Below are 26,553 nucleotides of genomic sequence, written 5' to 3'. Positions count from 1 at the left end.
ATGATTTTGTTTACTGTATTTTATATCATAAATAACAGAATGATCTCACTGAAACTTAAACCTGTTTGTTTTTTCCCTGAAACAATAAATGGTTACATGCACAGTAAAAAATAAAAAAATAAACAACTTAAGAGCTGGCTGTGTTACATGCTCAGACCAGGACTCCACTAACAAACATTGAGCAAAGGAAGCTGCAGCATGCTATTTCTCATACTACAACTGTACACAATTAGAGGTGCCATCACCAATTCCATACACAACACTCGCAAAATGTCACAAATATAAAATGCTGAGTTCATTGCAATGATCAGCTGCATAGTTTACCTATTCAACAGAATGAAGCAACAAACAAGTGAGCACTAAAATAAGTTTATGTTTTAGTATCATTTTAGTGTCTTTAAGTTGCAGTTTAATCAGTTTCTCATAAAGTGGCACCCAACAATTTAATTTGGCCACATTTTTTTTTAGCCTAGGAGCCACAGACTCCAAAGGCAAACATTTTGTCTGGAGTCCTGTTTAGGCTGCTGGTTGATTTAAAAAAAAAAAAACAACCAAAAAACATAATTTTTTGAATGAATAAATAGCTATTAAGTTAATCGTTTTCTTTCTGTGGCCAATAATTGGCTTTATATATGAATTACACAAAATTCTACACTTTGGCCTTGACTTCAGTTTAGTGGTCTTGGTGCCCTTTACAAATGTATTGAACTAAAGGCTGTTTTGGCCTTGCCCTTTTTGTTGCTAATTTAGAACCCTGCTAATGTGCCAGATGCTTCTACATTTTTTTTAAATTCTTCAGCTGTTGATCTTGGATTTTTTTTTTTTTTTTTTAAGCTGCTCGGACGATTCTCTAAACTGCTGTACCCATAATTTTCTTTGGAAGTCCACTTTTTTTCAAGCTTTTCAGTTGAATTTGTTCAATCATACTTTTTGATTATTGTTCTGGATGTGGATTTTGGTATTCCATATTTCTTTGATGGTGCTCTGTAGCCATTTCCTTTGTTGTAGTTTGCTATGAGTGCTGTTCTCAAACGTGAATCCAACTCCTTTGTCTTGACCATTAAAAAGTTATTCAACAAATGCTGAAAATAATTACCGCTTTTACTGGCTATTGACTTTATAATGCAGCTTAGTTACTGTGTAGTGGTTTTCATTCAATTAGTATAATTTTAAATTAGTTCTGTAACATTTTTACAGACTTTTAATGTAAACGTGCCAATACCTTTGTCAAATATTTGAAATTGCTTAAGTTTATTTATTTATTTATTTATTTTTTATAAAGATTGTTTGTTAAATTACCAGAGATTGTGTATTTTGGTGTATGTCATATTACTTTGTGGCTAATGTTCTAAATTCTTGTATTTACCATGTTTTCTTGAATTATATCACTTTGTGTTTGTGTATCTAAAACAGCATCTGGTTGACAGTGCTTGGATACTTTGAGTGACTTTGCTATGGCTACAGTACATTAGACCATTTTTCAACTTAACAACTTGACGATTTGGTCAATCACAAGCAGCCATGTCCTTCATGGTTCTGATGTATAGGGTAATTGTGTTTGCACTTCACCTTGTACTGTGATCAAAATGTGACCATTATTTCTTGTGGTAACTCAACATCAACGTCATATCCTTGAATTCTAATACAAAAATTGAGGTATCAAAAAGGTTTTGCAGCAGCCTTTTAGCATGTATTTCTACCTTATCTTTTATTTATCCATAGTAATTATAGCCTAGGATATCCCCCAATACAATAACATACACTGTAAATGTGAACAATTTAAGGAAATGGTTCTCCTTGACATTCAGTGACAAACACACACTGTTTTAAGGTCTCTTGGAAGCAGCTGCCAATGCGATCTGCTGCTCGCGCAGAGCTTCTTCTCTCCATTTTGCTTTCTTTGCTAGATTACAGCTCGTGAGGGTTTCATGACGTCCGGCAGCCTGCAAGGTCAAGATTTATAAAATCACCATTTGAAGCTCTCCGAGTACAGTACATGAATTTAACAAATTGGTTCAATGATATATAGACTGGCCCACACACAAAAGTATGCAAGTTACAAAATAATTGTGTCCCTTTTGAGATCTAGATGCAGTCTTCTGCAGAAGATTTCTGTACCGTTGTGATGATGTGATCACTGTGTGTGAAACGTTCATTAAAAGGGATTAATGTTTCTTGTTTCATACCTGTTTACCGGATAAAATCATAGCGAAACAGGCAATCACCGTCATTCCTATCATTATGTAGCAGGTTTTTACTCGAGCCTTGTTTCTTGCAGCATCCAACATTTCAAACCTGTGAAAATAAAATTGTTGATTTACCGGAGCTGAATAAATATAGCTTTTTTCTATCAAAACACAAGCTTACTTTTTGAAACCTGGTAGGTTCCTTCTACAATAACTGCAGCAATAGTGCCTGCAAAGCCCTTAACTGAAGTACAAAATTCAGCCAACCTTCAAGATCTGAACTCGGGATTGAGTGGTAGTTCTACATCTAGGGATAACTTTTCTTTTGTTGTCCTACATATTTAGACTGCAGTGAAACATGCAATTAAGGTCATACGCTTACAGTACCAACTCCATTGACTTCAATGTTAATGGACCTTCAATAGTAAGTCCACCCCACTATTAGGGCCACATTTTGTTGGGCCCTTGAGAGGTTCCAGTGATTATAATGGTCTTCACATGGAACTGGTTACAAGGTGTAATAAACGTCTGTATAATGCATAGTCTACCCCTCTTTAAAGAGTAAGTAGCAGGGTTACGAGAAATATAGCGTTATATATCCCCACGTGTTGCTACAACTGTTTAAATAACGTACCTGTAATTTTTATTTTCATTGTTAACATCCTAACAACTTTTTACTTATAACTTTAAACTCTGTTTCAAAGCTCTTTTCAAAATAGCCACTCTAGTGCACTAGGGTTTGAGTTCTGTCACTGCAGTAAGAGCAATTAAAAAAAAAAAAAAGTGCTGTGACTTTTCTGTTCCGTACCACATCATGGTTAGTTATTGCTGTGTTACCTGTTTGACAATGTGGGCAGTAATCCTAACACTATCGGTGCACTAGAGCAGACATTTTGAAAAGAGCTTTGAGACAGTGTTTAAGGTAAAGTGTAAAAAGTTGTTAGGATGTTAACAACAAAAGAAAAAAATACAGGTATGTTATTTAAAAAGTTGTAGCAACACGTGGGGATGTATTTCGCTATATTTTTCGGAACCCACTACTTACTCTTTTAAGAATTCATATTTGATAATATACTCATTTGCATATCTCCACCCAGGTAGAAAACAAAGCTGGGTTGTGGGCAGTCGATGAGAAGGAGAGTTAGGGAGCGGTCCATAGTCTGTCATACTGTGGAGTACGGATTGCTTTCTTTATTTGTATTCTCTGACCGTCCTATTTGCAGTTGTATTGAGAAAGTATTTTGTATCTCTCCGACTTTGTCATATTTGCGAAGGTGCATTGAGATCCTACAAATAAAAGGTACTTGCAAGAGCCTTGTGGATTTACTTTCCACAGTGAAGATTGCGCCCTACATACAATTCTTCACAAAGGATAGGGTAATATGAAACTAAAACTTCTGCAAGAGGTCAGTCTAAGGAAGGTACAGCAAATAATGTCCCCTCTGAGAGCCGTCTGTTGCAAGAGTGTATTTTGTGCAGCTGTGCGGTGCATTTCCAGACTGGATTAGCCTATACAGCCTGAAGATAAGCAGAAAGTTGAGGTCAATCAGATTAGCCATGTTTTCTCATGTATTATGTTTATCATGTAACCTAACATCATTATAGCTGTTTTTATTGGATTATGATAAACAGACCTTCCTTTAGCTGTTATGCAGAAGCTATAAATGAAAGATACCAGATTGCTTCTTATCTCACTGATCAACTCTGGTTTGTTTGCACAGATTTGTAACCAGTCTCTTGGAAGCAGCAGAGTATGTAAGTGTTGTAACAATGAACCCAATTGCATGTCATAGAACTAGAAGTTTCCTGTATATAAAAGTATCAAACCCCAAAAAGTAGTCTATATTACAATCACAGAAATGGCAAACACCTTTTTCTTGGTTTTCATAAAGTGGGACCAATTGAATACTTGCACTAATTCTAACAGGGCAGCAGTGTGGAGTAGTGGTTAGGGCTCTGGACTCCTGACCGGAGGGTTGTGGGTTCAATCCCAGGTGGGCGACACTGCTGCTGTACCCTTGAGCAAGGTACTTTACCTAGATTGCTCCATTAAAAACCCAACTGTATAAATGGGTAATTGTATGTAAAAATAATGTGATATCTGTATAATGTGATATCTTGTAACAATTGTAAGTCGCCCTGGATAAGGGTGTCTGCTAAGAAATAAATAATAATAATAATAATAATTCCTGCAATTTTTGACCTACATTAAGTTAATTCATTAAGAACCCATACCAATAACATTAAACTAATCCATTCTCGTTTAAAAATGATCTGGGAAACAATCGCCTGAAGTAATTGAAAACTTAACCTATGGCTGATTTCACAGAACCTTATTAGCACTAATCCTGGATCCTGACAACCTAATGTGTCTACCAGGGTCTGTGATACCAGCTGTACGTTTTGATACATCAGTGATTAAAAAGTGATGTATTTGCGCTAAAAGAATGTATGATGGGGTCTTTTAAATTGATCGTGGCCAATGTAAATATTGACACTGTTTAAATAATAAAAGAGGAACAAAGACAGAAATAGATTTAAGAGACTCATACACTGTTAGAAATGTTAGTCTTTGGTAAAACAATGACATTATTTAGAATTTAAAATGACTTTATTTACTTGGCAGCATTTAGATCAAAACCAAAAAAAAAAGCACCAGACCTTAAAATCAGTAGCATAAGAACAATATTATGATTGTAATGGTTTTGGAAAGAAGAATTTCTCAAATGTTTTATTCGTATTATTATATGAGAATTAAAACAAATCTCTTATTCCCAGCCAGTTACAGTCGCCAATATACAACAGCTGCTGTTTGAAACAAGAAAGATGTAAACATACAAAATACATTAGCTGTGGCTGGGAAACAACATCTGCTGTGATCTTTTTTTATTTATTTATTAATTTATGTGTTTATTTATTTGTTTTTGTAATGTTCCCTTGTCATATTATATAGAATAATATCAATAACCGCTTGACAATCTTCCCCACGGCTACATCGTTTACTTGCTTTGGAAAGTTATGACATTTTCCACTGTTGTCTTTACAAATATTTATTGCATGTCCCAGGGAAATGTGACCTTACCAGGGGAGCACAGTCACTAATTTTTGGTGGATTGAATATCAGCTGTCTGTGTTACGTTAATTCCCACAGTCTTTAACCAATAAGATTGGGTTTACATGAGCTATGTCTATTGAGTGTGATTGTACAGTATGCAATTCTGGGTTCTCAACATTGCTGCACAGTACCTTTTTAACGGAGGAAGAAACAGCTCTTTATATATTATGAAGGGAATGTGCTGTAATGAAACACCTTCATTGATTGGCATGTATTTTTTAAGCAATAACACCTGACACAGGTGTTTTAATAGTCAATCTGTAATCTGTTAATTCCTGGAAGGGTAAGGGATTTCAGACTTTCTTGACATTTACAGTAATTAATATTTTATTTATGAAGAATATTGGAACAGTATTGGGAGGTTTTCTCAATGTTTTGGAGGGTTCACTGCATATAAACTGCTACTTTATTAAGACCTGTACCTAATTTGGGTTTGGGACCACTTTTGCCTTAATCACAGCCTTGACACAATGTGGCATAAACTCCACAATGTGCTGAAAGGTGGCTTGAGGTATCTTAATGTATTCAGTCATTAATATTTCACGCAATTGGTGGAGACAGGTAGCCAGAGGATTGTAATGATGAATACAGCATTGTACTTCATCCCAAAAAGAATCATTGCAATTGAGATCCGGGGAATGGGGCGGCCATGCAAGATGGCTTCTAGGTGGACCTGATCCACATAGATGCATAAGTAAACTGTATCATTTATTCAGCCTTCCAAAGTAATCAAGGGACTTAGGGTGCAGCTCAGGGCGACCAGATTTTCAAAGCTCAAAACCGGGACACATTGTTAAATAATTGATAAGACTAATTAAACCATTTAAATATAGGCTATTTTAATGGTTATTTAAATAGCCATCCTCTCACTCTTAGTATTATTATTTCTTTTTTTTAAGCAGCTAGCTAATTTAAGTAGTCCTATTGTGTTATATGTATTGCTTACTTTTATATAGAGTTCAATAATAATAATAATAATAATAATAATAATAATAATTAATTAATAATACATGAAATCATTAAATACATTTACATTTTTGCATTTTTCGCTGCATCAGGCTCTATGATTTGATGTTGTTGATGTGGTTTAACCTGCTGGATTTGGATGCTTGCAACCGCTCGCTGCACTGTCTGACCTGAACAGCTACAAAACTACAGTATTACACACAATTGTAGATTCATTTTCAATATAAACTAAATGAAAATGCATGGCGCACTGAGGAATGGGCTCGTATGCCTGGTTAATCACTTTATAAAAAATAATGTTCTTTATTACCCTAGTACCTTGTTTTTTTATTGTATTTTATTTTTACGTTATTTTGACAAAATGTATTTAGAGTGTGTCATGCTACATGAAGTGGCTATAAACCAAGACTTTTTAAAGATTTGAAGCAAAATGTGAGGACCTGTCATGGAAAACTGGGACGTCACCCTAGTATAGCATGTCCGAATAAAGTGCCCAGGCAGTGTATATACCTTTCAAAAAATATCTAATTTAACTAAAAACAAGGGGTTAAAGTGAAATAGCTATCGGGCATAATATTTTGTCATCCCTCCCTCACTGAAACCTGTCCCTTATTAATCACTAGGTAACAGCTGACCATAGAAGAGAAAGTGGATGACTCACGACACAATGGCAGGTATGTTGTCTTCTGTCTTGAAGCGGCCTGACCACAGGAAGATTTTTTTGTCAAATCTGGAAGGTTTGTAGCCTGGAACTCTCTGTGTCCTGTGAACTTAGACCAAGAGACAAGGCTCATGGTTAATAATTTTAAATTAATAAATATAACATTGTTATTATTGAGAAAGTTAGTACATTGTGTGTACTTGGGTGGTTCTGTCTGCTTAAAACTGCAAAATGATTCTGGTTTTAATAAGAGATGTAAAAAAGGAAGATTGTACTCTGGACCTACTATTAAACATAAAAAAGTATATATTTTTTAACTTTATTGGAATGTTAACAAATCCTTAACAGTGATAGGTTGATTTCGGATATGTTGTTATTATTATTATTATTATTATTATTATTATTATTATTATTACAAACCCCACTGCCAGTGTTTTATAGTGGCTAGAATTTTTAGACATTCGACCGTTGCATGGGTTCATCAGGTTCTGGGGCTTTACAAGGGAATTCTCACATAAGTTACAGAACCATTATCCACTTCCAGTCTGTCTGAACTGTGACCTCTTACTTTCCAGCCTAACTAACCAGCTCCTGTGACAAAAAACAAACACACCAAATGCATAGAATAAAGCAGCTGCTACTGTTGCCTCCCATTTCAAACCTGTACTGCACTGCATGGTTTAGCATGTACAGCTACAGGCATATCACACAAGTGAGTATGGGCTATTAACTCACATGTTTGGTAAAGGTACTGTTTTATCACATACAGAACCATGCACTGTTTTTATACAACGTGTTTGAGAAAAAATACAGACTGAAATCAAAGGAAGCTATTTTTCAGGATGTTGATTATAGCATCGCAGTAATAGCCAATGGCAATTAATCACATATTTTGATATTTTTAGTTTTATTTGGGCTACTAAACCTACTTGTGGAGCTTGAGGAACTGTGTATTGTAGTTTGGTCTGGTATGGTCCGCTTTCAAGGGTGAGCTTGAGAAAGTGTAAATACTACAGAATTGTGTTTTAAAACCATTTAAAATATATATTAATAATAATAAATACTTATTTTGTCACACATTTTGTGTATTTGTGTTTATGCCCATTTACATTTAAAATTGTGTTTAGTCAGTTGTGTTGAGTTTCTAGTCTCTGCATGTTAAACCAACCAACCAACCAAAAAGAAAAAAACAATTTTTTGTATTGTCTTTGTCATTTCCCCAAAACATATTTTTGGGGTAAAATGTAGAGCAAATATCCCACCCAGTCACTCTGCATGGTAGTAAATGCATAAGCTTGAGCTCACTGAAATAATTAGCATCTATTTTAAAAGGAGACTATTGATGGAGTTATTTTATAAGCAAGCGGTGTGAGTGGCACAAATCAGGCAATAAACATCCCATACCAAAACACCAGTACTGCTCAGTTCATTTTTATAACTTTTTTTTTATTATTATTATTTTTTATATCTGGTACTATAATGGAAAGGCTTTGTTCATAAAGTTCAAATTGAAAAACTTAACTTTAAGCAAATTTACCCTAAACAAAATACTGTGCATGCAAACTGCCTTAAGTAAAGTAAAAAAAATAAATAAATAAATAAAAAAAAACCTACCTGGATGTGGCATTACAGTTTTGTTTGTCAGACGGGTGTAGGGCTTCGATGCATTTCCAGTACACAGATGTTTCTGACACTCATGTTTCTTAGCCCTGGTGAACAGCTTGAACAAGTTCAAGTCGCATCTGCTTTGAGTTGCACAGAACATGACTGCAGCCCTTTCTCCCAACAGGACAGAGATGTGAGCTTTGCATATATAGCCCCGGTCATTGACACATTACATCATTACAGACCTCAATTCAATTACAATGGGGACCCGTCCCTTTGACAAGAAGACAGAGTAACTCATTACAGTCCATCCATTGACTGAAACGGCAGCAGATCTAAACACAGCCACTGTTATGATCAATAAAATAGGGTACCAAATGTACAAAGGATATGAAAAGCTAACATCTCTTACAATGCGTCAGTGTTTACAATTCTAAAACTAATAAACAACTACTAACAAGCCCCTCAGTTGAATGTCTGAGTTGTTCTAGTGTGGTGTGATCTGGAGTAAAATGTTTGTCGAGTCAAGCCCATTGTCTTTATATTTCACATCGCCTGTATGTGTTGCTGGGTTTTCTATTAGCAGTTAAGAAAAGCAGCTTTCCCGTGTCCTAAAGAGATTGTACATGCTGCGTTAACCGCTGTGGCGCCTGTCTTTTCATCTGTCTGTCTGTTTTGAAAATGGTTACAGGTTGCTTTTAATGGCCATTACTGTGCAACCAGATGCTAACGTAAATGGATTCCGAGTCCTCTGTCAATTCATGAAAAAGAAAATGCACCGCTTTGTAATTGCACTGGAGTTTAAAAAAAAAAACTGAAAAACCGGCAGTGTAGAACACATTTATAGCTCTTACTGTTCTTGCCTTAACTCCCTGTTGAAAGTATGTTTGTCACAACGTGCAAGACGGCAGCGCTGAAATATTTCGATACAGGGCTTACAATAAATAAAATACAACATGAAATATAACAATATGCATTATTACTTTATATCAAATGATGGGTGTGTCATACATAAAACATTTTGTTTATTTTGATTTTAAGATCTTTTCTTAACAAGTATGTTATCATTGTTGCATTTGTTACACCACAATAACTGGTTTAGCAGCATTGGTATTTGTAAATATGGCATAAATCTAGCAGGAAGCAGCAGTGGGTCATAGTAAACTAGCCAGAAATTGCTGCACATTCACTAGCAACCGAAACCCTAAAAATACATCATACTATTTTTCATAACCTGCGTACACCAAATGAGTGCTATCCAGTTAAACTTGTGAACTTGTGTACCCTTATAATGCACAGAATTACTCTGGTGGTATGTATGGCATGTCTCCCCTGTCTATTTAATCCGCCTGACACACAGTAACAAAAAAACCAGAAATATATATATATGGTTAAGTTTGACTGCATACTGCGTATTAAGAAACATAAAGAAAATACCCTATATCGTGGAAACAGTTACTAGGCTAGGACTGTGGAGGATAAGGATATGTTATTTCTATAGTTGTGTGGAAGCTGGTGGGGCACGACCAGCGTAGTTTGATGTATCTAGCTCGTAACCTCATCTCACCAGCAGGGGTCAGAATCCACTTACTTAGTACCTATGACTCGGTATGACATTTTCTCTTCATTTTACCATCAAAAATAGGTTTCTGGCTAAGGACTGCCATGAGCAACATTGCACTGAACATTGAGGAGATGATTATCTATTCAGGGAAACCAAGATATTTAGCAAGTCATTTGAGTGAGATTACCCGGCAGCAAACTCCCCAACTCTAGTTGTATTGTTTTCTTAGAAATATTTTGTTAGATGTCTTGCTTATTAAAATATTTAGCATATTTTTACAGTGAAGACGATTATCTATTCAGGGATACCAAAATATTTAGTAAGTAAAGAGTCTCAGTGAGGAAAAATGGGCAATACAATTATTTGCTGTTTCCATAATTTGTGTTGGTACACTATCTATCTATGTATCTCTAACTATATACAGACATGCTCAAATTTGTTGGTACCCCTCCACAAAAAACGAAGAATGCACAATTTTCTCTGAAATAACTTGAAACTGACAAAAGTAATTGGCATCCACCATTGTTTATTCCATATTTAATATAAATCAGACTTTGCTTTTGATTTTTTATTCAACATAATATTGTAAATAATAAAACAAATGAAAATGGCATGGACAAAAATGATGGGACCGCTAACCTAATATTTTGTTGCACAACCTTTAGAGGCAATCACTGCAATCAAATGTTTTCTGTAGCTCTCAGTGAGACTTCTGCACCTGTTAACAGGTAGTTTGGCCCACTCTTCTTGAGCAAACTGCTCCAGCTGTCTCAGGTTTGATGGGTGCCTTCTCCAGACTGCAAGTTTCAGCTCTTTCCATAGGTGTTCGATAGGATTCAGATCAGGACTCATAGAAGGCCACTTCAGAATAGTCCAATGTTTTGTTCTTATCCATTCTTGGGTGCTTTTAGCTGTGTGTTTTGGGTCATTATCCTGTTGGAGGACCCATGACCTGCGACTGAGACAGAGCTTTCTGACACTGGGCAGTACGTTTCGCTCCAGAATGCCTTGATAGTCTTGAGATTTCATTGTGCCCTGCACAGATTCAAGGCACCCTGTGCCAGGCGCAGCAAAGCAGCCACAAAACATAACCGAGCCTCCTCCATGTTTCACTGTAGGTATGGTGTTCTTTTCTTTGAAAGCTTCATTTTTTCGCCTGTGAACATAGAGCTGATGTGACTTGCCAAAAAGCTCCAGTTTTGACTCATCTGTCCAAAGGACATTCTCTCAGAAGGATTGTGGCTTGTCAATATGCATTTTAGCAAATTCCAGTCTGGCTTTTTTTTATGTTTTTCTTTCAAAAGTGGAGTCCTCCTGGGTCTTCTTCCATGGAGCCCACTTTCGCTCAAAAAGCGACGGATGGTGCGATCAGAAACTGACGTACATTCACCTTGGAGTTCAGCTTGTATCTCTTTGGCAGTTATCCTTGGTTCTTTTTCTACCATTCGCACTATCCTTCTGTTCAATCTGGGGTCGATTTTCCTCTTGCGGCCGCGCCCAGGGAGGTTGGCTACAGTTCCATGGACCTTAAACTTCTTAATAATATTTGCAACTGTTGTCACAGGAACATCAAGCTGCTTGGAGATGGTCTTGTAGCCTTTACCTTTACCATGCTTGTCTATTATTTTCTTTCTGATCTCCTCAGACAACTCTCTCCTTTGCTTTCTCTGGTCCATGTTCAGTGTGGTGCACACAATGATACCAAACAGCACAGTGACTACTTTTCTCCATTTAAATAGGCTGAATGACTGATTACAAGATTGGAGACATGTGTGATACTAATTAAAGAAACTAATTAGTTTGAAATATCACTATAATCCAATTATTTATTATCTTTTCTAAGGGGTACCAACAAATGTGTCCAGGCCATTTTAGAATATCTTTGTAGAATAAGCAATAATTCATCTCTTTTCACAGCTTCTTTACTTTATTCTATGACATACCAAAGGCATGCAAGTATACATGATAAAATAGCTTTTAATTTCATCACTTTTCAGGAGGAATGAAGCATTATTTCAATGAGCTGTAAGGGTACCAACAAATTTGAGCACGTCTGTATATATATACACACACACACACTTGAAGGAGGCTATAGTATCCTGCTGTATTAGCTGCAATATATTCCGTGGTGCTAGTTATAGTATCTGCAGTATTTTCCTAGGTGGTTAAAGAATTCTGAAGTAGGTTTTTAGGCGGGTTTCAGACCATTCTTTGATTTAATCAATTAATTTCAGACACAAGGTGAGTAAGTTTGTTGTGTTAACACTGCAAGGGTTGATATATATTTGCTCAAAGCATTATGTTCTACAGCGTGCTTAGGAGGCTTAGCAAGGTCATTTGGTTTTAAAAGACTAGTATATTATTTTCAGATAAATAAATACACCATTCTGATAATTTCTTGTACAACAAAATGGAAACCATGGAACATCTTGATTTGAACACCTGTTTAAACTGTAAACACATGATTGATGACAAATATTGATACAGAACAGTGTTGTTGTTCTTCAATATGTACATACTGTATGTACCACTGTACTGTTGATATGTTTATACTGTACAAGGGAAAGCTATACTGTATAAATTAATTAGGTCTATGTTTTTGCTAATAGCAAAGATGTTCGAGGTTATTAAAAATAAATCCTGTAATGATTAAAACTGGCAAGCAGTGTCTTAGAACGCCAGTCGTTCTAAGCACCAGCCAGTCTAAGGCCACACATCGAAGGGCAGTCTGAGCTGTGGCAGTCAGCGCAAGGACCTTTTACAAATCCCTCCCAATGGCTATGAGAGGCCTCACTCCTACTTTGACACCTAACATCTAGATCCCCTGGAAAAGCGTGCAGATACCTTTACTAACTCCTTCTCCCCCTACTCTGCCACTCGCACCCAAGGACACACCCTGGATTTACTCATCACCAGGGGTCTTGACAACTCAAATCTCTCCATCTTAGATATCTCTCTCTCTCTCTGACCATTTTTGACCATCACTGCTAATATTAATCTTCCTGCTCCTTCCTCTGCTACTGATACTGTAATTTCCTTCCGTCCCAAGAATCTGCTGAATCCTCTGAACCTCTCCGAATGTGTCTCTTCATCCCCTCTGACAGGTACTCTCCCGTCTTCGGTCGATGATGCGGTGACCCTCTACAACGCCACCCTTACTCAGATCATCGACACTGTTGCCCCGCTTACAAACAGAACGGTCAAGAAAGATCGAAGCTGCCCATGGTACACCCTCGAACTTCGAGTGCTTAAGTCTGCCTGCTGCAAGCTTGAGCGCAAGTGGAGGTCGTCTGGACTAACGGTTCACAGAGAGATCTGGACTAACCATCTCGGTACCTACAGGTCAAATCCTGCATCCAGCCACTGATAGATCCATCTCCCATTCATCCTCTCTTACCTGTTATGATTTCTCCTCTTTCTTTCAGAACAAAATTGACAACATCTTTTCTATGCTCTCCCACCACTAACCCAGTTTACTACTTGACCACCTGATTTTCCTCCGGTTGCCCCTCCTGCTTTCTCCTCTTTCTCTCCTCTCTCCATTGCTGATGTGATGTCTCCGGCCTGCTGTTGGAATCAACTACTGCCACGTGCCCCCTGGACCCCTGGCCGACTAATCTTGTCCGTCTCTGTGCTGATCTTGCTCCCTCCATAATGCACACTCTCAACCTGTCCGTGGACTCGGTTCCTGCTGCCCTTAAGCTTGCCCAAGTTACCCGGTACTCAAAAAACTCTCCCTCAACCCAGCTGTCTTATCTTATTTCCATCCCATCTCCAATCTCCATTTTCTCTACAAAACTCTTGAAAGGGCTGTAGCTAGTAAGCTGATAAAACATCTCACAGACAACAATCTGCTTGAATCTCTGCAAATCTGGTTTCCGGCCGCATCACAGTACTGAAACTGCTCTGCTCCGGATTGTAAACGATCTTCTGCTTAATGCTGATGCTGCTGCTGCTGCTCCCTTTGTGCTTGTCCTCCTTGACTAATAGCCACTTTTGACATCATAGATCATAGCATTCTTCTTGATCGCCTTCAGAAGTATGCTGCGATCTCTGGAACCTGTCTCTCCTGGATGTCCTCTTACCTATCTGGACTCATGGAGTCTGTTTTCTATGCTGGATGTATTGGTGTTGCAAACCTAGTCACTTGCGGTGTCCCTCAAGAGTCTGTTCTTGGGCCTCTTCTCTTCAACATCTACATGAGTCCCTTGGGTCACCTCATCCACCAACACAGCCTCATGTTTCACTCCTATGCTGATGACACCCAGCTCTACTTAAAACTTGACCCTGGAAGCCTCTCTGCCATGGTCCGGCTCTCAGCTTGCATTCAAGACATTGAGGCCTGGATATCTGCCAATTTTCTTTAGCTCAACACTAGCTCAAATCTGAACTCCTTCTAGTAGAATCTAAAACTCAACTTAAGAATCTCAATATATCTGCCTTGAAACTCGGAACCTGTCTGCTGTTGCCTTCCCCCACTGTACGAAGCCTTGGTGTACTTTTTGACAGCAACCTCTCCTTTGATGCCCACATTTCCTCCGTGGTCAAATCTTCCTTCTACCAGAATTCTTATATCCTAGCCCTGTATTATGCATTGTTTTTCACTGTATTTCATGTATTATGCATTTTTCACTGTATTTTTTTTTTTTACACTGTATCTTGTAAAGCGCTTTGTGATAGTGGTCCACTATGAAAGGTGCGATATAAAATAAAAATTGATTGATTGATTGATAAAAAGTGAGGTTAAAATGATGTTATAAATATTATATATACACAATACTGAAGCTTCGACTGAAGTTTGTCCTGCATTGGTTCTTTTGAAAAGAAGGGCCGATGACATCTTTAAAGTAAAAGATCAATAAACAGCATGTCGACTCAAAGTAGCCATTACACAGCATACTAGCTCACCATGCAGTAATCAATCAAAAGTCATTATGGAACTAAATCAGCAGATTCGTCAGATGTGATCAATATCTTAGTAGAGTCAGTTTCAGTATTTATTCCAAAAGACCTAAATCTACAGGCCTGAACTTGATGTGGGAGCTATAGTTACAATAAAAAATCTCCCTTTCACACTGTTAATGTTATCACTGGTAAAATTCACAAAGCCTTTTACTCCAAAGTGTCATAGCTCCACATTGCATCAACCTCAAATGTAAGACCTAGGTGATGCATTGTATTTTATCTTGCACTTAATTGTATTAATACTTGTACTGTGATTCTTGAAATGTATTTTTTGTTTACGACTGTAAGTCGCCCTGGATAAGGGCATCTGCTAAGAAATAAATAATAATAATAATAATAATAATAATAATAATAATAATAATAATAATAATAATGTCTGGCAGAACAACTGCAGGTTTCCACTTCTCATCACACCTGATTCGTACTCGGTCAACCTTCTGAATGACTGGTAACCCCTGTGCGTGCCTATCATTGAAATGCTTCTGGGTGAGCAGACTTGTTTTCAGCTTATTTTTCACATGAATCTTGTGCTCAGGTTTTAACAGTTTTGTTGATGCTGGTAACTTGGATTCTAATTCCATCCAGAGGTGTGCTCCTATACTCTAGGGATCTCCACCACTTTCTTGGGCTTTGTTCAGTCCTTTCTGCTTGAGCGTTGGATGATGGGAATCCAGGACCGCATCTGGTATGCCATGTCTGGCAAACATTGACTTCATGGCTGTGATGATAGTCTTGCTTGTAGTCTCACTGAGTTTTGATATTTCTGAGAATTTAGAATAATAGTCAACACATAATCAGATCTGTCGAACTGGAAGAGGTCAACTCCTATTTTTGCCCAAGGTCTGTCAGGTCTGTCATGAGGTAGCAGAGGCTCTTTAGGATTGTTGTTGTTGTTTTTGTTTCTGTTGCAAACAGCACATTGTGAAACTATATCTTCAATCTGCTTGGACATCCCAGGCCAATACAGAATATCTTGTGCTCTCTGTTTACATTTTACTATGCCTAGGTGGGCTTCATGTATTTTCAGAAGCATCTGCTGCCTCATTTGTTGTGGGACTATTCATCTAATAGTTTCTCATTTTTTTGGTTATTTTTTCTTTGTCTGTATGCCATCCATTTAGCACAACTTCTTTGAGCTACTGTAAAGTCTTTGTCAGTGGCTGCCTGGAACTCTTGCAGTTTATCTGCTGAGATGGGTAGTTGAGTTACAATCAGGTTTACTTCCAGCTCTTCATCTACCAAATCCTCAGTCTTCTCTCTAAGATAAGCTCTGCTAAATGTATCTGCCATAAGCATCCTCTGCACTTGGAGGTGCTTGAACTAAAGGTTTCTTGAAAATTGCCTCTAATGGACGATGATCTGACTCAGCTTGCACTTGCTTCCCATATAAGTATTGATAGAATCTCCTTTTCAGCTCTTCTGGCAGTCAATAAAACCTCTGGAACTGTAAACTTCTTGTTTCTCTTCTTGTATTATTACTGCTCACAAGCCTTCAAAGCTGGCATCCACAGACAACGTTACCGGTTTAGTTACATTGTAGTATTTGAGAACAGGTGCATTGGTTACCAGAGTTTTAAGCTCTTCAATGCTTTTCTTTTGTTGCTCTTCCCAGTGCACAGGACTGTTCTCCAACAATCTTCTCAAGAGATGCACTTTCTTCTGAGAGATTGGGAATGAATTTTGCTAGGTACTGAACCATCCCCATGAACCTCTTTACAGCTGGTTTGTCTTCTGGCTTGGCATCTGTTGAATGGCTCCCACTTTCTCAGTCTGGTTTTAACCCTTTACTGCTCAGGACGTGGCCTATATAGCTGATTTCTGTCATTCTGGTTTTAATTTTTGTTTTTGTTCATCTTTAAATGTATACCTCTGGCTCTTTCTAGCAGTTGAATCAGTCTCCTGATTGTGTTGTTTCACCCCAAACCAGGATGTCATCAATTTATATTTTCAACTCTTTCTAGACCTTCTAGCGTCTGTGCTATGATTTTCTGGAACACTTCGGGTGCAGACGAAATGCCAAAGTTTCTTGAATCTGTATCTGTCAAACGGTGTGTTAAATGTACACTGGAGCTCTCCATCAAGTTGTATTTGCCAAAATCCTTGATTTGCATCTAACACTGAAACCACTTTGGCATCCGGCATTCCAGCGACTACTTCTTCCACTGTGCACATGGGGTAGTGCTCTCTTTTAATTGCACTGTTTAGGTATTTTGGACCAATGCAGATTCTAAGTTTGGTAGGCTTCACTACTGTTACCATACTGTTAATCCAGTCTGTAGGCTTGGTGTGCTTCTCAGTGACTTCTAGATTTTCCATTTTGTGGAGATCCACTTTGATTCTGTCCTTCGGTGCCATAGGCACTTTCCTGGATGGGTGCACTACAGGTTTGACAGAGGGGTCTATTTGAATATGGTGTAGGTCTGGCACACATCCCAGACCTGTGAATAAGTCTTCATAGTTATGCAGTATGTCACTTCCACTGCAGTCCACATCAAAGATCCTCTTCAGCATGCCTAACTGCAAGCATGTAGAGTGACCCAATATTGCTGGTGCATCCTGCTCAATTATTTGGAACTGAAAGTCATATTTCTTGCCTTTGTAGTCGCAAGTGAGCACTTTTTGTCCTTTTGGAGTAATCTGGTGTCTTGAGTAAGTCACTAGTTTGTACATGGATTTGCTCATTTTATCAACTTTTAGATTTTAGCATTTCAAAAATTCGAGTGGATATTACATTACATCCAGTGTCGACCTTGAATTGAACAGTTTTTACTTTTTATTTGAAGGGTTTCTGTCCAATCCTTTCTATTATCAGTGAGTTCCTTAACATTAACAGCTCTAATCTGCAGTTTGCTCTCATCTCTGCGGTTTTCAATTGTGCCAATAAACCTTTCATCTGTGGTGTCCTCTTCGTCTAACGCATGTATTTTCTTACGCTTCGTCTGGAATTGCGTTCTGCACATTCTTGCGAAGTGTTTTTTCTTGAGGCAGGTATTGCACATTTGTCCAAACAGGACATTTTCGTTTTTCGTGTGCATAACCACAGCTACCACATTTCCTTTAATCTTTTCATATTGTTTTTTGTATTCAACTGTTTTTCGTGAGCTGTTGCTTTTAAAATGACTTGTGTCTGGCGTAACTAACTTTTGGTTGTGAACTTGTATTTCTGTTTCATCATTGAGTGCTTTCAAATGACTGTGGCTGACTTCACTAGCGCGGCATATATCCACTGCTTTTTGTAGTGTGTCCGCTTCTCTGAGAAGTCTGCCTCTGAGCTGGTCATTCCTAATGCCACACACAATTCTGTCTCGTATAAGTGACTCGGTTAGCTGCACAAACTCACAGCTCTTAGCTTGGTTTTTTTTTTTAGATCAGTCACGTACGCATCTATCGTTTCAGACAGTCCTTGCACTCTCGTAAATAATATCTGTCTATTGCATGTTCTTTCTTGACTCAGAATACTGTTCACATTTTTTCTTTTAATACTGTTAACTTATCTGTCTTCTGCATCATGAAACTTGAATGTATTAAATACCGAGGCTTTGTTGCTTCTTACCGTCTCTGTCTTCTCCGGTATTCTGCTCGCCGTCACAAACAGTTTGAATTTCTGTATCCATGTTCTCCAGTTTTCTGCCAGATTACTGTCTAGACACAGACTATTTGGAGGATTAAGTTGCTCCATTTCTTTTTTTCCTTTTTTCTATAGAATTTTGTTCACTTCTGACCATGTAATGTATAACTGTAAGTGACTGCATAGCTTCAATAACTGAACTTTATTGACAAGTGGGTTAAGAGCACAAACAATGTATTTTACATTTGTGGCTTTTTTCAAAGCGCCACCTGCTAACAACTTCCTATGTTACAAGTACTACATGTTTAGTTACAAATAAGTAGATTTTTCTTTTTATTCAACATATTTCTTATTTTTTAATGTTACTTTATTATACAAAAAATGGTTATAAATCAACGTTAAAAATGTCAAAACAAGAGTGAATCAAATAAACAAATACATTTTGACATTCCAAGAAATCAGACACACATCTTCCCCCTCTCCCCTTTTTTGCTTTTCAAAACACTATACACTTTTTAACCCATCTTCAGCGCCACTGATTAAAAAGAAAACGAAAACCCTCCAATTGTAGTTATCCCTCCCTCCCCTTCCAATGAAATGTTTAAATTAAAAAGAGCCAGCTGTGAACTCTCCCAACCCATAAAACACAACAAACAGCAATTAAAAATCAAGTTAATATCCTAAATGACTCACTTTCAACTTCCAACTACATGTAAGCAAATATATGTATAACAAACCATAGCTGGCATTATGAAACATTTGCAGTACATAGTGTAAGTTACATACAGTATAATCTAAAAGCTCTATTCAAAATGCAATCATTAAAACACAGTTTGTGTTATAATTGTGTTACTGATCTTTTTTGCATTGGGGTATACTGTACGCTTACAACATGAAAAATGAAGGTCATACGCCTTCATATGGTTGGATTACTGACACTAACATTACCCAAGCCCTGAGTCTTTTAAAACTTATTTTAACATTTCAAGTCAAGGTGTTATCCTGGTTTACTATTCCTAATCCAGTTTGTGTCATTCAACGAATATTACCAAGTGACTGAACCCTAAAGGTAAATATGAGGGATCTACCAGGATATTTTCATATAACAACAAACAAACAAAAAAAAAACAATGAGAAATTCAACGTGAAAAAAGTATGCAATTTAAGAGTGAAACCACCTATAACAACATGTAATACAAATCAGTGCTATATAACACCTTCCCGAAACAATAATGTGCATAAATATGGGTTCTGATTTGGGGGTTTTAGTTTGGACTGTTATTGGGTTAAAAATCAAAGGTGTACACACGGAATAGGGTGCAGTCAGGTTAAATTGCATTTAAACATACTTTCAGAACTGGAATTTGGTGGGGTATCAGGCTTATCAGGGGTTCACTCTAAAATGAGTGTTAGGATATAGAGCTGAACTCTTTGTTCGTCACATCTTCTCATGTTGGTGTTCTTGGAAGCAAGTAATGCAGTCACTATAAGTGAAGCCTGACAAAATAAACCAAGTTTGACCTATGAATACCACCAGGAAGCAAACTATAAATAGTTCTTCAGAGCAACTGGATTCACACACTTGCAACTCTTTTCCTTGGGAATGTATTGTCCAGTATCCTTCTATAGCTTTCATGTTGGATATAATTTGCTCTCACTTGAAGAGAGGTTTCATCAGCTAAAAACCCTGGTTTGGTTTTGCAGAATGCTGAATCCTCTTCCTTAGCTGTAGGTTTTGAATCTGGAGGTAGACCATTTGGTAGCGCTATGTTGTTTGCAGTTTTTGCTGAATATTCATACACATTCTTTAAAAAGGCATCCTTTGTGTTGTGTTCCTTTTTAAAGAGAATCACATAACACTTTGGGAAGAACTGGCAGATCAGTATTCCATAACTTGAAATCAAAATAACCACCAGTTGGATGGCCTGGACGTATTTCCCTGTTGATGTGACATATATTGGAACAAAGATGACCCAAGATATAAAATAAACAAGCATACCAAAAGTGATAAATTTGGCTTCATTGTAGTTTTCAGGCAACTTTCTGATCTTGAACGCGCATACAAAACACACCACAGCGAGCAAAGCTATGTACCCAAGCATCACTCCAAACGCCATATACGACCCTTCATTACACTGGAGCAAAATGGTTCTTTCATATGGCACTCTTTCTTCATGTGGCTCGTTTAAAATTAACCAAAGTGTACAGATTAATACTTGAATTCCAGTGCTGCCTATGATGATAGCAACTGGATGATACAGTTTCCTCAAAACTGCCTGTACATAAGGGTTAAAGTTAAACGCTAGCAGTATTTTGAAAGATTTAACTAAAATACATGAGACACAACATGCGAAACTCAAGCCATAGAGGACCTGTCTGACTTGGCAAATTATATTACGTGGCTCCCCTACAAAAAAGACAGAACAGACAAAATTACAAAACAAGCAGAGCAGAATCACGTAACAGATGGCCCCACCTGATGCTTTGACAACTGGGGTTTTCCTATACCTAATGAAAATAACTACAATTACACATACAAGGGCGACTCCAATAGCTGCAAAACTAAGCAGTGCAATTGCAAAGAAGTCACTCAGCATAAAGTATTCCAGTTCTTTTTTGCTGCACTCTGCATCTCCAGGAAGGGACCACTCTGTATGGTGATCACAGGGTAGACACTGATACATATCTGCAACAAAATCAAATAACAACATCACTCTTAATGAAATATTTACAATGGAAGTAGTTTGCCCTTTAATGGAACTTCCTTAGGGTATGTTTACACCAATGGCATATCTATTGCCACAATCTCATTTTTTCCATTTGTAGCGAATCCTATGTAGACTTGTGCAATATTCTTAATTCTTCTTACTTTGCATCCATTTCCAAACACTGTCTTATTTGACTATCACATCTCATCATGCTAAACAGCATTCTGAAGAAAGAAGTTGTTTAAAAGTGCATCGGAAAATAATGAGAATTAACCAATAAACACTCTTAAAACAATTGCTAAAAGGTTTAATGAATGGCACACTTGATTTAATTATTAATAATGGGTTTTAAATCCCCCTAAATCTTTTACTGTCATTAAAGTTTTGTGAATGCTACAGTAAGGAGCTAAGATAGGCATATTTGGTGTTTTCCAGAAATTGCCTTATCAGCTCTTATGTCTTAAAACATGTTAAGCTCCACTTACCCATAGGATCAGAATAGTGATTTCCTGTGCAGTTTAAACATTCAAAACAACAGGTATGCTGTCCGCCTGCAGTTTTCCTAAATTGTCCTTTTGCGCAACTGTCTGAACAGTTTGAGATTACTTTCTAAAAACACAAGAGAGCAGGGTTAGGAGGGAACACGACAGAGTGGTACAGGGTGAAGTGAAAGATTCAGGGAGCAATTAAACTAATACAAGTGCCTAGTACATTTCATTGGTGCATAATTACCGGCAAGTTCCCATCAACCTGTAAGGTATATAACCCTACTTCGCAAACTCGGTCCTGCCGTTTTTCAAATTACCACCTCATCCCCAACCTGTATCCGATGCTCCTCTGCCTCATGTTTCTTGTTCAGCGTCGCATAGATGTATTAATTATTTTATTGTTTGTTTTTTTAGCAGGCAGCACCGGGTTGCTCGAAGGACAAGGCTGTACTCCAACTATTTTTACTCTACTTATTTTTCTTCAACCATTGCTTGGGTTCAATGTTTTTCTGTAAGATGTTGTATTATAATAAACATGGTTAATTATAGTGTTGTAAATCGAACCCTGACGTTGACATCGATTATCATGCACATTCTAACAATGATTATTGATCATTATTGCGTTAAAATACTTAAATAAAATAAATCCCTCACAGCAACAGTTTAAAGGAACAGTAAGTCCTAGAGCATGGTATAAAAAACTCATTCAAACAAATCCCAACGTTTTAGGACACGTTTGATAAATACATTGGCTTTCAAGCGAGTGAACAAAATGAATACAAAAAAATCTACAGTACAAATATATATATATATATATATATATATATATATATATATATATATATATATATATATATATATATATATATATATATGATTTACCGTCAGATCATACTTGGCAGAGATCAGTCAACTGCGACCAATAGAAACGATCCCTCACAAAGCAATGAAGACAGTGTGAAAGAAAATAACGATAACGACGCCGCCTCAATATATTTTCAAGCACAGCTTTCATGCATCTTGGCATGCTCTCCACCAGTCTTTCACATTGATGTTGGGTGACTTTATGCCACTCCTGGCGCAAAACTCCAAGCAGCTCGGCTTTGTTTGATGGCTTGTGACCATCCATCTTCCTCTGGATCACATTCCAAAGGTTTTCAATGGGGTTCAGGTCTGGAGATTGGGCTGGCCATGACAGGGTCTTGATCTGGTGGTCTTCCATCCACGCCTTGATTGACCTGGCTGTGTAGCATGGAGCATTGTCCTGCTGGAAAAACCAATCCTCAGAGTTGGGGAACATTGTCAGAGAAGAAGGAAGCAAGTTTTCTTCCACAAGCCATCAAACAAAGCCGAGCTGCTTGAAGTTTTGCGCCAGGAGTGGCATAAAGTCACCCAACATCAATGTGAAAGACTGGTGGAGAGCATGCCAAGATGCTTGAAAGCTGTGCTTGAAAATCAAGGTTATTCCACCAAATATTGATTTCTGAACTCTTCCTAAATTAAAACATTAGTATTGTGTTGTTTAAAAATGAATATGAACTTATTTTCTTTGCATTATTTGAGGTCTGACAACACTGCATCTTTTTTGTTATTTTGACCAGTTGTCATTTTCTGCAAATAAATGCTCTAAATGACAATATTTTTATTTGGACTTTGGGAGAAATGTTGTCAGTAGTTTATAGAATAAAACAAAAATGTTCATTTTACCCAAACATATACCTATAAATAGTAAAACCAGAGAAACTGATAATTTTGCAGTGGTCTCAATTTTTTCCAGAGCTGTATATAAATTTGGAGCAGTGTGGAGTAGTGGTTAGGGCTCTGGACTCTTGACCAGAGTGTCATGGGTTCAATCCCAGGTGGGGCACACTGCTGCTGTACCCTTGAGCAATGTACTTTACCTAGATTGCTCCAGTAAAAAGCCAAAACGAATTAAAAAAAAAAAAAGTTAATTCCATTTAAATCAGATAGCACCTGCAATCAGAAATATCAGCGATATCTGTCATCATAATAGGGATTACGGGATAGTGCGGTCGTCATAATAGGGATTACAGGATAGTGCGGTCGTCACAATAGGGATTACAGGATAGTACTGTCATCATAATAGGGATTACAGGAGAGTACTGTCGGCACAATAGGGATTACAGTATAGTACTGTCGTCAGTACCTGTAATCATATCATTAAGAACAGGGTTTTATAGGGAAATATCAGTTACACTGGTATTATACTAAGTTAATATATACAAGACACGTTTTTAATTTAATGGAATATTCGATTTCATTAAAATATTATCGATTTGTTATCGTGGGGTCCAAATCGATAAATAATTCGATTATTATCATTAACGCAAAATTGTCCTGGCTGAAATGTTTGTATTCAACCTTTTTTATTTTTACAATCTTATTATCTTACATTTTTTAAAATTTCACAATTAAGACCTAATGTCTCTTTTTTATTTCAATTTTATTAAATGTTGTATTAGACTGTTTTTCATTTAATGGTTTAATTTGGGTTTTTTTGGTGTGAAGGGCTTTGGGACCCTTGGGATAAAAGGTGCTATAGAAATGTGAATTTTATTGTATTGTATAATTGTATTACACACTGCTCATATTTAGCCTTCTTTTGTGTGTTTCTAAGTGCAGTGGCTATCTCTAATCATGTTCAGAGTGTATTTCCTAAACACTCTTTTTTGCGTCCAACCGAGGTCCTATTGTACGTGACGCGGCAGCAGTTGTTGATGCACAGTTTATACTCAAAGTGGCTTTGGATAAAAGCATCTGTTAAAGGACTAATTAATTAATAATCATAATAAAGTTGCTACTAACGGGTTCAATTGGGAACATAACTTATAATTAGGGCTTCTGATTTTTGGGTTTAACTGATGAAAAACGATAAAACACCCCCGATACAAAAAAAAAAAAAAAAAAAAATGAAATCGGTCTTAATTGTGAAATTTAAAAAAATGTAAGATAATAAGCTTGTAAAAATAAAAAAGGTTGAATACAAACATTTCAGCCAGGACAATTTTGCGTTAATGATAATAATCGAATTATTTATCGATTTGGACCCCACGATAACAAATCGATAATATTTTAATGAAATCGAATATTCCATTAAATTAAAAACGTGTCTTGTATATATTAACTTAGTATAATACCAGTGTAACTGATATTTCCCTATAAAACCCTGTTCTTAATGATATGATTACAGGTACTGACGACAGTACTATACTGTAATCCCTATTGTGCCGACAGTACTCTCCTGTAATCCCTATTATGACGACAGTACTATTGCTCTTATTGTATTACTTGTATTGTAACGCTTGAAATGTTTTTGCCTACGATTGTAAGTCGCCCTGGATAAGGGCGTCTGCTAAGAAATAAATAATAATAAATAATAATAATAATTACATATTTGTTGTTTTTTTTTACACAGTTACCCATTTATACAGTTGGGTTTTTACTGGAGCAATCTAGGTAAAGTACCTTGCTCAAGGGTACAGCAGCAGTGTCCCCCACCTAGGATTGAACTCACGACCCTCCAGACCAGTCAAGAGTCCAGAGCACTAATCACTACTCCACACTGCTGCCCCACATTTTCTGAAAAGTTGTAAGTGCAGTTGGAGGCTTGGTGGTCCAGTGGTTAAAGGGCTTGATACCTAGAGGTCACCGGTTCAAATCCTTGAAATCAAACCCTGAGCAAGTCATCTAACTTCCTTGTGCTCCGTCCTTCGGATGAGATGTAAAACCGAGGTCCTATTGTACGTGACGCGGCAGCAGTTGTTGATGCACAGTTTATACTCAAAGTGGCTTTGGATAAAAGCATCTGTTAAAGGACTAATTAATTAATAATCATAATAAAGTTGCTACTAACGGGTTCAATTGGGAACATAACTTATAATTAGGGCTTCTGATTTTTGGGTTTAACTGATGAAAAACGATAAAACACCCCCGATACAAAAAAAAAAAAAAAATGAAATCGGTGCATTGCCAAAAAACATCGGAAAAACACATAAAATGGGCACTCAATTAATTGATTTGATCCCTTTGCCCATGAATAAAATACAATAAAATACAGGAACCTACAAAAAAAGAAAAAAAAGAGGTGGGCAATATCCCCTGACTTGTATGTCGCATTGATTTGTTCTGAATACTCCATGCACACAGTGTCAGCACACTCCTACATTTCTACTGTGGACTGAATATAAAGAGTGTGTTGCAAATAAAACGGTCAGATAAAAATAAAAGCCATGCAGTGAACCTCCCCTTTAATGAAACTGTTGCCCCGCCTTACTTTTGAATTCCTGTGCTTGCGCGATCAATTTATTTCCCGGTCAACTTGTTTCCTACGAAACCGCTTTGCTTCCATTGACTTTAACGTAAATACACTTTAATAGCAAAGCCATTACATTATCATAAGTTACAGACATTATTTGCAATATCAAATAATCAAATCTCTGGTAAATACCTCACTAATCAACCAATATGAAATTATAATTACAACTTTATAGAAAAAAATAAAGAACTTAGGTGAAATTGTAATTTGTTCAGTAAAGCATCTAATCACATAATTAATAATAATAATAATAATAATAATAATAATAATAATAATAATAATAATAATAATAATAATAATAGTAGTAGAAATGTGTCAGAATAAATTATATGTACAGTACCCTCAGTAGTAAGACCACCCTCCTATTAAAGCTACATTTTGGTGGTCCTTT

General features: G+C 37.0%; 3 protein-coding genes across 7 annotated transcripts in view; 1 reads left to right on the top strand and 2 right to left on the bottom strand.

Annotated features, from left to right (window-relative positions):
- Nucleotides 1–13,862, top strand: part of LOC117411034 (importin subunit alpha-6) — a 41,951-nt gene extending 28,089 nt beyond the window's left edge. Inside the window, exons 15-16 of one of the 5 annotated variants that reach the window (XR_004545762.3) lie at nucleotides 6,891–6,941; nucleotides 13,202–13,220. Coding sequence is in view for 2 of the 5 variants with exons in the window: in XM_059025609.1 (XP_058881592.1) it covers nucleotides 6,891–6,901 (11 nt within the window). In the remaining 3 variants the exon portion in view is untranslated. Of the gene's footprint in view, nucleotides 1–6,890; nucleotides 7,005–7,503; nucleotides 7,907–13,201 lie in introns of those variants that run through there. The other 4 variants (XR_004545761.3, XM_059025609.1, XM_059025608.1 and 1 more) reach the window with 4 other exon arrangements.
- On the bottom strand, nucleotides 378–9,124 carry LOC117411035 (protein FAM162B-like). Its single transcript, XM_034018057.3, has 4 exons — nucleotides 8,543–9,124; nucleotides 6,929–7,037; nucleotides 2,187–2,295; nucleotides 378–1,943 (listed from the first exon to the last, which is right to left on the bottom strand). Exons 1-4 carry the CDS (start codon nucleotides 8,691–8,693, stop codon nucleotides 1,827–1,829), a joined length of 486 nt encoding a protein of 161 aa, XP_033873948.1. The 5' UTR covers nucleotides 8,694–9,124; the 3' UTR covers nucleotides 378–1,826.
- Nucleotides 13,863–17,537: 3,675 nt separating the features above from the next.
- On the bottom strand, nucleotides 17,538–22,412 carry gprc6a (G protein-coupled receptor, class C, group 6, member A). The gene is made up of 2 exons (XM_059025611.1): nucleotides 21,824–22,412; nucleotides 17,538–21,316 (listed from the first exon to the last, which is right to left on the bottom strand). Exons 1-2 carry the CDS (start codon nucleotides 21,825–21,827, stop codon nucleotides 20,205–20,207), a joined length of 1,116 nt encoding a protein of 371 aa, XP_058881594.1. The 5' UTR covers nucleotides 21,828–22,412; the 3' UTR covers nucleotides 17,538–20,204.
- Between the last annotated feature and the right edge of the window lie 4,141 nt (nucleotides 22,413–26,553).

The sequence above is a fragment of the Acipenser ruthenus genome, chromosome 6, assembly GCF_902713425.1.
Source record: "Acipenser ruthenus chromosome 6, fAciRut3.2 maternal haplotype, whole genome shotgun sequence".
Classification (NCBI taxonomy): domain Eukaryota; kingdom Metazoa; phylum Chordata; class Actinopteri; order Acipenseriformes; family Acipenseridae; genus Acipenser; species Acipenser ruthenus.
Note: the sequence above shows the minus strand (reverse complement) of the source record. Positions and strands in the feature narration are given on the sequence as shown.

Excerpts from the sequence above, each read along its gene's own strand:
- LOC117411035 (XM_034018057.3), bottom strand. The coding sequence starts at position 8,693 with ATGTTCTGTGCAACTCAAAGCAGATGCGACTTGAACTTGTTCAAGCTG. Across the intron at positions 7,038-8,542 it reads AACTGTAATGCCACATCCAG|TTCACAGGACACAGAGAGTT; the intron begins GTAGGTTTTTTT and ends TCTTGGTCTAAG. Across the intron at positions 2,296-6,928 it reads AACATACCTGCCATTGTGTC|GTTTGAAATGTTGGATGCTG; the intron begins GTGAGTCATCCA and ends TTATTTTCACAG.